The sequence below is a fragment of the Hemiscyllium ocellatum genome, chromosome 8 (assembly GCF_020745735.1).
Source record: "Hemiscyllium ocellatum isolate sHemOce1 chromosome 8, sHemOce1.pat.X.cur, whole genome shotgun sequence".
Lineage (NCBI taxonomy): Eukaryota > Metazoa > Chordata > Chondrichthyes > Orectolobiformes > Hemiscylliidae > Hemiscyllium > Hemiscyllium ocellatum.
In genome coordinates, this window is record NC_083408.1 from 36,391,181 (window position 1) to 36,406,856 (window position 15,676).

At 44.5% G+C, this 15,676-nt stretch overlaps 1 protein-coding gene across 1 annotated transcript in view; it reads right to left on the reverse strand.

The window, feature by feature from the left end:
- Window positions 1-15,676, reverse strand: part of LOC132817829 (C-type lectin domain family 18 member A-like) — a 41,728-nt gene that overhangs the window by 13,509 nt on the left and 12,543 nt on the right. Inside the window, exons 3-5 of the mRNA XM_060828333.1 lie at window positions 5,385-5,624; window positions 3,467-3,564; window positions 385-506 (exon numbers count right to left, since the gene is read on the reverse strand). Coding sequence (XP_060684316.1) covers window positions 385-506; window positions 3,467-3,564; window positions 5,385-5,624 — 460 coding nt within the window. The remainder of the gene's footprint in view (window positions 1-384; window positions 507-3,466; window positions 3,565-5,384; window positions 5,625-15,676) is intronic.

A 15,676-nucleotide genomic window follows, 5' to 3' on the forward strand; every position in this document is an offset into this window, starting at 1 on the left:
TTTTAACCCGACCATTACAAACAGGTTTGGTCCTGTATTAGTCTCGCTATGCACTCACTTTTAAGGGGGAAAAAAACCTATTCATAAGCTGCTGAGTGGCATGAGTTTATTTCTGACGGCCTCTGATAACTTCTCGAAATATTTAGAACACACTGGCCGTTGCATTTCTGAAGATATCACCCACTTATCCATCACTTTACACTGAACCTGCATCAGACAAACAAAAATGTCTGTACCAGTAGGTTTGTAATGGTAGAGTTGATGCCAATCTGTAGTTGGGTAATAACAAAGCCTTTACAGAGATTTGTCTTAACAGAGGATTGTTACACACAGTGTCAATGGTATGGTATATAGGAAAGTCACTGACTCACTGCAGCTACTCACCGCACAGTCCACCACGGTGATCCCAGGATTTAAAGCAACCTGACATGCGAGAGGTGCAGAGGGAGCATGAAGCCCCTTCCTTATAAGGGATGATGGTCCTTCCATTGATTTCCCAGTTGCCACTGAAATGTAAACAACGAGGCATGAGAATGGACCCCATGCATCCAGACCTGATCTGCACAGTGCGAAACTGAAGCTGGGGCAAGGGGTGGAGCTGTACTCTTACATGGCCCTTTTATACTGTGGTAATGCAGCCTGCTGCTGTCCCTACTGCCATTGAGGGGAGAACATCATCTCATCAATGTGACACCTTTACCACCAAGGTCCACTAACCTGGAGTGTCAGTACTGTAGAATCTACACACTTTGTAGATATAATCGGTGATCATAGAGATTCCTAGGTTTCTATATATTAAAGATACAAGAAATATGGGGATTGTGCAGGAAAATAGCATTGAGGCAGAAGATCGAACATGATCCAGTTGCCTGGTCGAGTGGGCTCAGAGGTCAAATCACCTACTCCTCTTTCTCTAGTTCCCTCACGACTCTGTTGATTGCTTTCTAAGTAAGGCCAGACGTGAACAGAAAGGAATGCGGTTGGAGGACCTGCCCAAGAAGTGCCTGGAGAGCTCCTGTAATTGCATAGTGACCTGACAGAGAATGAAGGAATGGCTATCCACGTACCACTCCACCCAGGAGGGGGAGGGTGTGTGGGCACAAGTCACTTGTCTTGAAGCTCCATTTTCTTTCTCTCTCAGGATTTGCATTCAAGGATTTGGAGTGGGAATTTGACCTTGATTCCCCAATGCTGTACAGTTCTAAAGGGGATACCTCAACTGTTAACATCATGGGTAAGCAGGGATGAGCTAACTCTCCTTCTTCATTCACTGACTCCCTAAGTTGGTTAAAAAGGTTAATTAAAAAAAAGAGTCCTTCCCTTCAAACATCTTTCTTCCACAACCATCTTAACTTATACTTTGAAATGGGGCCAGTTTGACCAGACTTCCTTGAGTATGCAACCATCTACTCTGCATGAACAATTCAGAGGCTGATCTGAATGTCTGTTCTTTTTTTACTATTACCCTTTAGACTCACCTCTTGTTTCTAATCTGTGTGTCTACATGTTGAGTTAGTATTTCTGCTTGTGGTTAGTAATTAGTAAACCCACTCTACCACCACTCTATCCATTTCATCTTTCTCACTTTCCACCATTTGCCATCTCTTTTAGAATTTTGAGGTTTTCTGGCCTTAGGTAAATTTCTAATGTAAGTGCCACACCAAATCTTTAACTGCGTGAAGAACAGGACATTTAAATCCTCAAAAGTAATTCTGCTAGGAATACTGTGACATCCAATGAGGGTATTTCTGTACCGTAGCAAATCAAATCCATGAAAGACTTTGCAGTATCTTTCCTTCTTTTTTCCAAACTGATAATTACCTAATTGGGTTAGTGTGGACTTGTCGGGCCAAATAGCCTGTTTCCACAGTGTGGCGATTCTATGATTCTAATTCTGGATGAGCCCCTAATTTGTTACAGCAGATCATTGATGATCTATGACCAGACTTCAGGTGACGTTCTCCAATTAACTACAACTCTAAATGAGGAACCACAAACTGGCTCCTCATCTTTATTCACCCATTTTGTCAATTGGTTGCATTAAAAAAAGATCCCTTGCCTTGTTTGTACCTTTCTCCCTCACCATAGAGTCACAGTCATAGAGTCAGGGAGATGTACAGCACAGAAACATACCCGTCCATGCCAACCAGATATCCAAACCTAATCTTGTCCCATTTATCAGCATTTGGTCATATCTCTCTAAACCCTTCCTATTCATGTACCCACCCAGATGCCTTTAAATGTTGTAATTGTACCAGCCTCCACCACTTCCTTTAATGAGCTTATGCTTTAAAAGGAGCTAATTTAACTTGGCTTCGCTGAAATAACAAAAAGTGTGTGTTTATTAATTATTATATGTGGTAAAAAATGCTAACGCAGCACACACACATACGCAGATCCAAAGTAAGAGGGGAGTCCAAAAGAAATGGCTAAAAGAAAAAAACGCACTGATCAGTTCCTGAATTGTTCATGAAGAGCAGGTAGTTGAACATTATGGCTGCTGCGGTGTAAGTTACCAATAGCACTGACATTGGTTGGTGAACAATTGGTCTCATGGTACTTGGTTTTGCAGATTGGTTGAGCTTCTGTAGTTCTGCTGCATTTCAATCCTGACTGAGCTGTAGCATTCAGGGTGATATTCCTTTGCTGTCCTTTGTTCTTTTTAATCGGTTTGCTGTGGTCAAAGTTACAGAGTTTTTGCCTGCAACATAAGGGTAACTAGGAGACAGTGCTTGAACTAACATGCTTACATCTAGTCTGGTACACACAGTAGTGTTTAGTCCCACTAGCTCACTCCAGTAGTATTGAAACTGGCTTTTTAATCCTTTTTGTATATTCCTGGATGGTAAAACAAAACTTGAATCTCTACAAAGAGAGGGGAGATAGTCCATCCTCTCATTAGTTCTTGCTAAGTCCCTCCTTGTTTGAAGTTTCCCTGACAATTTACAAGTGTGCCATTCAATTAGCTTCACACAGGATTTTGCCAGTCACTGAATTTTCCTGTCGCAGCCCTCCTTTTAAACACACATTTTGAAATTAAAAGGAAAAGCAGTCTAAAATACTTTAGTGTTATGACTGATCTTCATAAACTCTTCTAAGTCAAAGGCAAGAGTGCAATTACTAAGTCACAACCAACACCGTTGACATCTCATCACTTCTAACAAAAAAAATGTTAAGATGTCAATGAAACTGGATATGAGGAGACAGAGTAAATGTAAACAGACATTATTTTGAAAAACAAACTTTGAAATTTTTTTTTATTTAAAAGCTTGGACCTGGAAAAAAGGTTGAGACCGAAAGAACAGAATGATTCAATTGGGTAATGAAGAGTCCATTCCATTTTGGAAAGGTGCAGTTTTAGCAGGAAGGACTTTTCAGGGCCATTCCTGTGAGGGACCTATGTGATTTCAACATGCAGATCATGCCTAACTAGAGAACGGTAACTGTACCATTAATAGGGTCTTACCCTGGTGAATAGGCACAGATAACGATGTCCATCCATTCTCCATCCTGAAAACACGTGTGCTTCCCACATCCCACTTTGCTGGTGGTCGCCCAGACAAGCTGTTAAAAAACAGAATTCAAGAGCATTAAGGTTTGCTCCTCCTCTCACTTGCCTCCCACGAGCTGTTGTCTATAACTGGGATTGAGCAGACCTTAAAGGCAGGGCAGAGGGTGAAGAGCACAGGGCAGAAGCAAAGGCCCAAAGAGTGGCACAGGGGAAGGGCAGAGGAAAGGACAGGGGGAGGATTAGCACAGGACAGGATACTAATTGTTTATTAATTGCATTTAGTTGTATGCAAGTGGTAGGTCTTGGCCTGCGCATTCACTTCAGCCCTTACCAGTAGACACACACTACTGAGGAAGTGGGGAGGCTGCAGAAGGATCTAGACAGTTTGGGAGAGTGGTCCAGGAAATGGCTGATGAAGTTCAATGTGAGCAAATGCGGGGTCTTGCACTTTGGAGAAAAAGAATACAAGCATGGACTACTTTCTAAACGGTGAGAAAATTAATAAAGCCAAAGTACAAAGGGATCTGGGAGTGCTAGTTGAGGATTCTCTAAAGGTAAACATGCAGGTTGAATCCGTGATTAAGAAAGCGAATGCAATGTTGTCATTTATCTCAAGAGGGTTGGAATATAAAAGCAGCGATGTGCTACTGAGACTTTATAAAGATCTGGTTAGGCCCCATTTAGAATACTGTGTCCAGTTTTGGGCCCCACACCTCAGGAAGGACATACTGGCACTGGAGCATGTCCAGCGGAGATTCACACGGATGATCCCTGGAATGGTAGGACTAACATATGAGGAATGGCTGAGGATCCTGGGATTGTATTCATTGGAGTTTAGAAGATTAAGGGGAGACTTAATAGAAACTTGCAAGATAATACTTAGCTTGGAAAGGGTGGACGCTAAGAAATTGTTTCCGTTAGACGGGGAGACTAGGACCCGTGGATACAGCCTTAAAATTAGAGGAGGTAAATTCAGAACAGAAATGCGGAGACATTTCTTCAGCCAGAGAATGGTGGGCCTGTGCAATTTGTTGCCGCGGAGTGCAGTGGAGGCCGGGACGCTAAATGTCTTCAAGGCAGAGATTGATAAATTCTTGATGTCACAAGGAATTAAGGGCTACGGGGAGAATGCGGGTAAGTGGAGTTGAAATGCCCATCAGCCATGATTAAATGGCAGTGTGGACTCGATGGGCCGAATGGCCTTACTTCCACTCCTGTGTCTTATGTGGATGTTTCGTAGTTGGATGGGAGACTGCCTGGCAATACCGGGTGCAGTAAGAGGCTGCTCACATCACCTCTCTCCACTTTCCTTCTACAAGGGCTCTTATGATTCAGTGTAGTATCCCTACCTTAAAGGCAGGAGGCCTGGGTTCAGGTCACACCTGCTCCAGGGCTATGTCATAACATCTCTGAAATGATTGATTTAAAGACAAAACTTATGATTATTTGTATTACGAAGTGTATGCTTGCAATGTGCAATTCTGTAAATAAATACAGAAAGAGATTAGCTCCAATCTTATCTTTCACTCACTGGAACACAGGGTGTAGCATAAAAAGCAAGGTAGGACATAACCCAAGCTGGTGAATGGCACAGAACAGGAGGTGGTGGTATGTGCGAGGACACTTAGCACTAAACAAGTTGGAGAAAGTGAGGACTGCAGATGCTGGAGGTCAGAGTCAAACAGTTTGTGCTTGTCCAGCGCCACACTTTTTGACACTAAGCAAGTTGTATTACATTGTATGTACCTACGGTGTGACAAGGGCCAGAGATTTTTTTTAAAAAAAGATCAGCCAATTAACTTAAGATGGGCAGTAAAGCACACGGTAATTGTATTGTCAGTGGAGCCAGTTTGTTCAGTTTGGGCACACCAACCTGAGTGTAATGCTGGCAGGAGGTATTGTATTTGCACTGTCCCGTGTGGTAGTGATAATTCTGAGCCTCTCGAAACCACAGGTCAACGATTTCAGAGACAGACAACATCCCAGCTGGTGAGGAATGGTAATTCCAGCCGATCTCCTCCTCCTCTTCTCTCTGAGCCCACGGTTCCTGGTGATTCCTGTGGCAACTGGCTGCCCGCAGCTGTGCCAGTCGGGCAAGATTCTCACTCCATTCCTGCAAGACAGCCCAGAGGGAGAGGGTGATTACACCATTCCGGTAACCAGCACACCCCCATTGATCATGGCTTCAGATAAGACGGTAAAATTGTGACCCCCTATCTGTCCTGAAAGAGACTCAGATCACATGGCTAATTTGTGAAAGCTTGCTGTGCGTAAAATGGCTGCCACATTTCCTACACTTTCCAAGTGAACTTTAATGGCCGAGATCATGCAAGAATCTTGCAGAGGGTGATTCTTCTTTCAGGCCAGAGCACGTCAAAACCAGGAAAGGGGACTTTTTTTAAGCAGCCTTTGTGATTGCTCAAACAAATTCTTGAGTTTTCTATGCTGTGAGTGAGAGCTTTTTTTTAAAAAAAATATTATTCAAAGACCTTCCATGCATTCCTCCAATATTAGCCTGGATCTTGTGGTTTGCAGCAAAGGACCTGCCTCACGCTAACTTCTTATGGGCACTTGAGAGCGGTAACATGAAATATTTCAGGGTCTTTCGCGCTGACCTCTAGTTCAGGCTCTTTGTTGCAAACCACAACCCCTACATGAGATGGGCAGGCTATAGGGTGGATCTCCAAGCAATCACTGCAAAGAGCCCTCAATGAGACATGAAAGCCCTGGAGGAGGAAGAACAGAGCTCGGAGACCATGAGGAAGCAACAGTGCTCCTCCAGGCCCACAAACCGTGCTGCAAAAGCAAACATCCTCTGCTTAGAGCTTTCCTCAGGCCTGATCCTCTAGCTGCTGTGGATTAAACCTATCAGTGTTAAGCTAGTTTTGTGGGATCTTTGCTGGCACAGTGGTAGTGTCCCTATATCTGGTCCTGACAGCCTGGTATTCAAGTTCCAACTGCTCCAGAGAAGTGTCACAACATGTCTGTACAGGCTTGTTAGAATATCTACAAGTACCTGCAGAGGCTTAACAAAGACTTTGCACAGGACTACAGTCACATCTTTCATATTTTGATGTGGTTACAAGAGTCCTTGGACAGGGATTATGCAGTGTCCACCAATAGTCTCAATGCCTTTAGTGAGAGCCAGGCAACACAGGAGTTGGAGTTCTTTATTTCTTCCTCCAACTCCATTTTAATTCCACGCTCTCCCTCTTTCTCTACCCTCCCCTACCTCTGTGTTTGTTGCACTGCCTCAGGAGGTAGTGCTTGATAATTGTTCATTTAATTAGTAACTGGGTGATTTGATGCTGGTAAATAAAAAATCCAGAGGGGTGCAATAGCATCGCTGAATAGAAAAGATAAAAAAAAGAGAACAAGTAAAGCAAGTCTCACTGGGGCTCCTGTCGCACAATGGCAGTGACCCTACCTTTAAAGCAGCAGATCTGGGTTCAAGTCCCACCTGCACCAGCAGTGTGTAGTAACATCGCTGAACAGACTGATTAGAAAATATCTCATGCTTTTCTCATTAAAATGTTTAAATGGACACACAATCCCTTGAAGTGGATTCACTGCATCCCCCTTCCTCTACCTCCAGTCAACTAAAAGGTAGGTGGGTTATAGAATCATAGGCTGGGGGCAGTGGTTTAACTCGCTGTCTACCTGTTGACTTTCTACAAGAGCTGTTAGCACACTCTAACCTATCCCTGTCATTTCTTTCACTTCAGATAATTATCCAATTCCTTTCTCAAAATCAATCTCCATCGACACTGCATTCCAGATCCTAGCCACTCGCCGTGAAAAGTTTCTTTCTTGTGTTTCCCCCATTTTATTTTGTAAATCTAACTTGTCTGGTGACTCAGTGGTTTTCACAGTTGCCTCACAGCGCCAGGCACCCGGGTTTGGTTCCAGCCTCGGGCGACTGTCTACATTAAACTTGCACAATCTCCCTGTGTCTACGTGGGTTTCCTCCAGTTGCTCTGGTTTCCTTCTACAGTCCAAAGGTGTGCAGGTTAGGTGAATTGGCCATCTTTAATTGCCCATAGTGTTCAGGATGTGCAGATTAGGTGCATTCGTCAGGGGTAAATTTACAGTAATAGGGTTTGGGCAGGATACTCTGCAGAGGATTGGTGTGGACTTGTTGGGCCAAAGGGCCTGTTTCCAGACTGTAGTGATTCTATGATTCTAAGGATTCTATGATTATCTAGCTTGCAACCGGTCCCCCAATAGGAACAGTTTCCCTCAATCTAATCTGTCCAAAAAGTTTATGAGTTGGCACACCTCAATCAAATTACCTCTCAACCTTCACCAACCTATCCACATAACAGACGTCCCTAAACCCCACTTGGAGCCATTCTCAAGAACTGGTTTGACCACTCTCTGCAATACTTTCACAGCCTGGCTCAAATGTGTAGCTCAGAATCGGGTCCAATAGTCCAGCTGGGGCTGAACTGATGTTCTCTCATAGGTTCACAATAATTTCCTTGCTCAAGAGCTCTGTGTATTCATTTATAAAGTGCAGGATCCTGTGTCCTTCAGTTTTCACCTTCTCAACCTTCTCTGCAATTTACAATGCTTAAAACCCAAAGAAATCCCTGTCAGAAATCAGTGTCAGTAAGCTTAGAAAATGTTCAAAAAAATTTATTGAATATCAAAGGAATAGCTTTTGCTCTCTCACTCTCAGGAAACATTCTTTCTGAGTTGACAACCACACAATAATATAGGTTGTTATCTCTACCAAGGTCAGGCTCTGAAGCAAGACCTTCTTATACCTGATAAGGAGATGAAGCTAGATTAGAGTGGTGCTGGAAAAGCACAGCAGGTCAGGCAGCATCCAAGGAGCAGGAAAATCGACGTTTCGGGCAAAAGCCCATCATCAGGAAGGGCTGATGAAGGGCTTTTGCCCAAAACATTGATTTTCCTGCTCCTCGGATGTTGCCTGACCTGCTGTGCTTTTCCAGCACCACTCTAATTTAGACTCTGGTTTCCAGCATCTGCAGTCCTTGTTTTTACCAAGGAGATGAAGCTGTCTGATGAAGGAGCAGCGCTCTGAACGCCAGTGCTTCCAAATAAACCTTCCAAAAAACCAGGACGAAAACCTGGTGTTGTGTTATTTTTACCTGATAAGCAGAGTTCTCATGGCCCACAAGTAAACCAATGGTCAAAATCAAAGCAAGACAGTATGGCCTACCAAACGATGAGCCATTAGATAACCTTATGGTCCTGATGGAAATGAGGGGTAATCTTGAATACCTGTCCCTTTGTAATGCACAACCGATTAAGCGACTGACTTAAGAATCCCAGAATCAAGATATATAAATGCAGAAACAAAAACAGCAGTTGGTGGAGAAACGCAGCAGGTCTGGCATCATCTGTGCAGAGTAAGCACGAGCAACATTTCGAGTCCAGTGACCCTTCTTGAGGTGGACCACTTCTGACCTAACATGTTGGTTAATCAAGAAAACTTGGAACAGAGGACAGCTTTGTGTAATGATTTGGCCTAACACTTTGGTTTGCTCAGGTCAGCTTCGTCCATCGTTTTTTTTCTGATCTAAAGCCAGTAAACAGATCCGAGGAGACTGCTTCCCCAGCCATGGAATTCAGCAACCCCCTGCTTTTCCCATCCATTCTGGGACCAGATCTTATACAGACAGCGTTGATGGGATGACTCGTGTTTTCAGGTGCCTCTTGTTCATGTTTCACCCTGATACTGTGAAGTAGAGATTATGACCACATGGTAAGGGATGAACGTACTTCCGGTATTGATGTTGCAATCTTCAAACACTCACTTCCTCAGGAGACCAAAGGCTAAACCAGCAGACTTCAGGCAATCTTTAGAAATCTGTGATAGACAACATCTGAGGCATTGCAACCTGTGCATGCACATTTGTCCCATTGCACACTGCTACCTCTGTGTCGTTGTTCAAATTTACATATTCCAGACTGTACATCCTGTGTACTGCTCTCATACAACTCAGTCCATGTGTTATCCCATGTACAATGTTTGTAATATCTGACATTCAGCCTGTGTGTCCCATGCATAACATACACCAGTCTGTGTTATCCTACATGTATCAGACTGGTACCAAGTTTTACATTGCTCGCAATAAGGATGTTTTTGTTTCTCTCAGGTAAAAGCTTGCCTCCGTGTGAGCAAAGTTATTAACATAATCAGTGTGGCTAACAAGCCAGAACACTGGATTTTCAACCACCACATTTAGTTGTGGAGCTGACACTGGAATTGAACACCCTCAGTACAAACAAACATCTCTCCCATCCAGGGATGCCTTTGAAACCAACAATGCCTCATTCTTGCTTGCTTCAGGGTAAAGATTTGGTCAGATCATTGAGAAACTCAGAGCCACTTTTGCCACTTCTCACTGATTTCCATTTGCATCTTCCAACTTTGGCCACACAACTGGCTTTCCTCTGTTCATACAATCATTCTTAGGTACCTGATAAAGCCATAAAACATCCTTCTCTGAATTCAGGAGCTGCTGCACAGTTATTTGTTTACTCTGCAATCTTTGTGAGTTTGAACTGGGCTGTGTATCTACCATTCCTTCTCAACACCATGTTATCCTGTTTGGGCGTGGGATTGGCAAGAACACAGCACACATCAGTGAGCTAGTAGCCTTGATATCCTGTGTTGATTTGTGCACATACCAGTTATCTTCAATGTTGTTTTATCCTATGATTCTATCAATTAAGTTTGTGTTAGGACATGTTTGACTACAGCAGTGAGTGGGTGGGTAATACAGAGCTTGGATTTTTATTTAATAGCCAATAGTTGATCTGTACATGAGGCACGGAAAAAATTAATCATCTTTGGCCATACATTGGAGGTCAACTTTAATATCAGATTGGCCATTATTTGAATACACACAGTTATGCTTAACCTACATCAACCGTTGGGTAAATCACATTTTGAGTATTATATGGAGTTCTGTTTGCCACATTTCAGCAAATATACAGAGGCTATGGTGAGTATTTACAAGGTTGGTGCCAGAAGTGATTTGGTATAAATATCAGGAAAGAATCAACAGGCAGGGCCACCTCTGTCCTCAAGACAGAAGGCTAAGTGTGAGACTTGAAATGATAAGAGGTGAGCAGTCAGAGGGAGAGTTTCCTCTTGTGAGAAAGAGGATAACTAGAAGCTATCAGTATAGGACAGTCGCCAAGAAATCCAGCAGGAAGTTCAGAAGAAACCTAACCAAACAATGCTGAGAATGTGGAACTCAGTACTGCAGGGAATGGTTGATACATTTAAAGGCTGACCGAGAGGAGATGAGAGGGTTATGATGGCTTAGACTGAGATACAAAAGGGTGGAAGGATTTTAAATACAGCACCAACACATGACCAAATCATACTTATTTTTCTCCTTGATTATAGATGCCTAGTTCTCTAACGTTAACCCTGTTTCTCACTCAGCAGATGCTGCTTGACCTACCCAGTGTTATCCAGCATCTTCTCATTCTCACGGGCTATGAGTGAGTGGGACAGGCTCCTGATGCAATGAGGTCCCTGTTGTCTTGACAGTGTGATCTGGTCGGTCACACCTGAGAGGGAGGGAAATGCCTCCTTCGTCAGCGCGTTTCTGCATTTATGTAGCGTCCCTCAGGACCTCGGAGCATTTCAAAGTGATTTACAGCCAGCATTTAAGTGTTGCAGCCTCTGTTGGGATGTGGAAAAAGTGACAGCCGATCAGTGCACACCAAGCTCCCAGAAACAACAATTTGTCAATGAGCAGCTTTTCTGCGACGAGGGGTTGGATGAGGGATAAGATTAGATTCCCTACAGTGTGCAAACAGGCTCTTCGGCCCACCAAGTCCACACCGACCCTCTGAAGAGTAACCCACCCAGATCCATGTCCCTCTGACTAATGCACCTAACACTATGGCCTCTTCACCTGAACTGCACATCTTTGGACTGTGGGAGGAACCCACGCAGACACAGGGAGAATGTGCAAACTCCACATAGGCAGTTGCCCAAGACTGGAATCGAACCCAGGACCCTGGCCCAGTGAGGCAGCAGTGCTAACCACTGAGCCACCGTGCTGCCCTGTAAGTATTGGCCAAGATTGGAGGGAGAACTCCTACCGGTGCCGCACACAGTTGTTTCTGTCCGCCTGTGAGGGCAGAGTCTTAACTGTGAACACAGTATTCCGTGCAGCACTTCTCTCAGTCTTACACGAGCACCATCAGCCTGGTTCAAGCACTGAGCCCTATACAAATGACCTTCCAGCTCAGTGATGAGGGAGGACGTTTGAGAAGACCATGGAGAAAGAGAACAAGGCCAATTATTTGAATTAAAGTGGAGCCAGCTCTTGGTCACGAGCCCTGAAGACAGACTGCCAAAGAGATAGGCTGTCAGGAGGTGTTCCCACGAAGGGGGTGTGTGAGATGACAGCAGCTGCAAGGGAGACAGATGTTCATTGTTTATCGGGATAGTGTTGAAATAAGGAGTGCCTTCTCCCAGGCCAGGAGGCCACCTGTTTTATGAAAGATGTGACCCAAACTAAGAAAGGCACTGAGCGCCATAAACGTGGTTCAAAGCTCTTAACTCTTTGTGGGCCATGGAGATGTGGAGATGGAGCGGGCTGAATATTTTAGCCAGCCTAATTCATAACACCTCCTGCCAAATATCTCCCGACATGAAACGAGACAACAGCTGGAGTCAGGGCTGAACGTGAGCAGCCAGGTTATAAATACGCCAAGAGATGCATAGCTTAAAGTGCTTAACGACTGGAAGGATTACACAGCAACAAACACGAACGGAATTGCACACTTGGCTCAGCAATTAAACAACAGAACAAAAATAATTACAAATATACCCAGCTAAATGTCAATTGTGGGGCAAAATGATTCTGAGCAGGAGGAAAAACTGATCACCTTGTGGTATCTATTCTGAGGGAAGGTTGATCCCTGTGGCTGTGAGGATCACAGATATAGCATCACACGGATATTATAAGCACAGAGTTACAGTGACAGGGACAGCTGGTATACGTGTACAAACACAGAGCCCCACAAGCACATGATTCGGGACGAAACTGGGATGTGAGGTGTTTCCCGATCCAAGACGATGTTAATTCTCAGTATGGTCCGTGTAATGCAGATGACCTTCTCAACTGTCAGGTAATACTCCATCTGCCCCCTCAGATACAAAAAAAGAAAATCCTGATTGAATAAGAATTGAGAGGATTCTCCTGGGTGTCCTTGGCAATGTTTATCCTTCCATCCACATTATACCTGCCCATTATCACCTTGGTGCCTGTGGGACCTTGCTGTGTATCTAAGATTATCACAATGATTACACTTCCAAAGCCCTTAACTGAGGGTAAAGCTGTTTTGGATTCCCTGAGGTTGTGCAAGGAAATATTTATCCATTTGAAAGCATGTACATTTATTTCAACCTGCAACCTTCTGGCCCAGCATATCCCCCACTCAACAAGCCAGGAGATCAACCCTGGTTCAATGAAGAGTGCAGGAGATAATGCAGGGAGCAACTTGAGGCACACCTAAAAATGAGATGTCAACCTGGTTAAGCTACCAGACAGGACTGCGTGTATGCCAAACAGCATCAGCAGCAAGAGATAGACAGAGCAAACCAACAGATCAGGCCTAACCTCTGCAGTCCTGCCAAATCCAGTCGTGAATGGTTGTGGACAATTAAGTAACTCACTGGAGGAGGAGACTCCACAAATATCCCCATCCTCGATGATGGGCGAGCCCATCACATCAGTGCAAAAGATAAAGCTGAAGCATTCACAGCAATCTTCAGCCAGAAGTGCTGAGTGGATGATCCATCTCAGCCTCCTCCAGTGGTCCCCGGCATCACAGATACCAGTCATCAGGCAATTCACTCCACATGGTATCAATAAATGGTTGTAGGCACTGGATACTGCAAAGGCAATAGGCCCTGATGACATTCTGGCAATAGTACAGAAGACTTGTGTTCTAGTACCTGACGCTCCCCGAGCCAAGCCCTTCCAGTACAATTACTGATATCTACCTGACAATATTGAAAATTGACCAGGCAAGACCTGTACACAAAAAACAGGACAAATCCAATCTGGTTAATTACTTTCCCACCCGTCTATTTTTAATCATGACTAAAGTGATGGAAGGTGTCATCAACAGTGCTATCAAACAGCACCAGCTCAGCAATAACCTGCTCAGTGACTCCCAGTTTGGATGCCACCAGGGAAATTCAGCTCCTGACCTCATTACAGCCTTGGTTCAAACATGGACAAAAGAGCTGAAATCTAGAGGTGAGGTGAACTCACTGGAGGAGGAGACTCCACAAATATCCCCATCCTCGATGATGGGCGAGCCCATCACATCAGTGCAAAAGATAAAGCTGAAGCATTCACAGCAATCTTCAGCCAGAAGTGCTGAGTGGATGATCCATCTCAGCCTCCTCCAGTGGTCCCCGGCATCACAGATACCAGTCATCAGGCAATTCACTCCACATGGTATCAATAAATGGTTGTAGGCACTGGATACTGCAAAGGCAATAGGCCCTGATGACATTCTGGCAATAGTACAGAAGACTTGTGTTCTAGTACCTGACGCTCCCCGAGCCAAGCCCTTCCAGTACAATTACTGATATCTACCTGACAATATTGAAAATTGACCAGGCAAGACCTGTACACAAAAAACAGGACAAATCCAATCTGGTTAATTACTTTCCCACCCGTCTATTTTTAATCATGACTAAAGTGATGGAAGGTGTCATCAACAGTGCTATCAAACAGCACCAGCTCAGCAATAACCTGCTCAGTGACTCCCAGTTTGGATGCCACCAGGGAAATTCAGCTCCTGACCTCATTACAGCCTTGGTTCAAACATGGACAAAAGAGCTGAAATCTAGAGGTGAGGTGACAGTGTCAGCCCTTGACATCAAGGCCGCATTTGGCTGAATGTGACATCATGGAGCTCTGGCAAAACTGGAACCAATAGGCATCCATGGCAAAATCTCTGCTGGTTGGAGTCAAACTTGGCATATAGGAAGATGGTTGTAGTTGTCTCAGCTCCAGAGCACCTCAGCAGGAGTTCCTCAGGGTAGTGTCCTAGGCCCAACCACCTGCTTCATCAGGTGCTGCTTCATCAATGACCTTCTGTCCATCATGAAGTCAGAACTGGGCATGTTCGCTCATGATTACACATGTTCAGCACCATTCGTGACTCCTCAAATACCGAAGCAAGCTATGTTCAAATATAGAGTTTAGATTAGAGTGGTGCTGGAAAAGCACAGCAGGTCAGGCAGCATCCGAGGAGCAGGAAAATTGACATTTTGGGCAAAAGCCCTTCATCAGGAATAGAGGCAGGGTGCCTGCAGAGTGGAGAGATATATGAGAGGAGGGTGGGGGTTACCATTGACCAGACAGTCAACTGGTCTCACCATATAAACATAATGGCTCTCACAGCAGGTTAGAGTCTGGGGATGCTGCAGCATGTAACTCACTCCTGACTCCCCAAAGCCTGTCCACCATCTACAAGGCACAAGTCAGGAGTGTGATGGAATACTCCCCTCTTGCCTGGATGGGTGGAGTTCCAACAACACTCAAGAAGATTGACACCATCCAGGACAAAGCAGCCCGCTTGACTGGCACCACATTCACAAGCATCCACTCACAGTAGCAGCAAGATACATTTCAGAAATTCACCAAGAATTCTTGGACAGCACCTTCCAAACCCATGAATGCTTCCATCTAGAAGGACAAGAGCAGCAGATACATGGGAACACCACCACTTGCAAGACTCTCCCTAAGTCACTCACTATCCTGATTTGGAAATATATTGTCGTTCCTTCAATGTTGATCAAAATCCTGGAATTCCCTCTTTAATGGCATTGGAGGCCAACCCATAGGAGGTGGGTTGCAGCGGATCAAGAGGCAGCTCACCACCACATTCTCAAGGACAACAAGGGACAGGAAATCAATGCTGACCAGCTAGTGATGCCAACGAATAGGTTCGGGGTGGAGTCAAGTCTCTGGTTCAATGCTGCCTGATGCAGCATAGTTTTCAGTTCCAAGACCATTTCAAACTGGTCCATGAGTTAATTTAACCTTTGATGGTCTGCCTCCCTGTGTTAATGTTGTAGCTCTTCCTGATCACAAGTCATAACCTCATCCTAGATCCTTTTTGGGTTAAAGATCAACAACA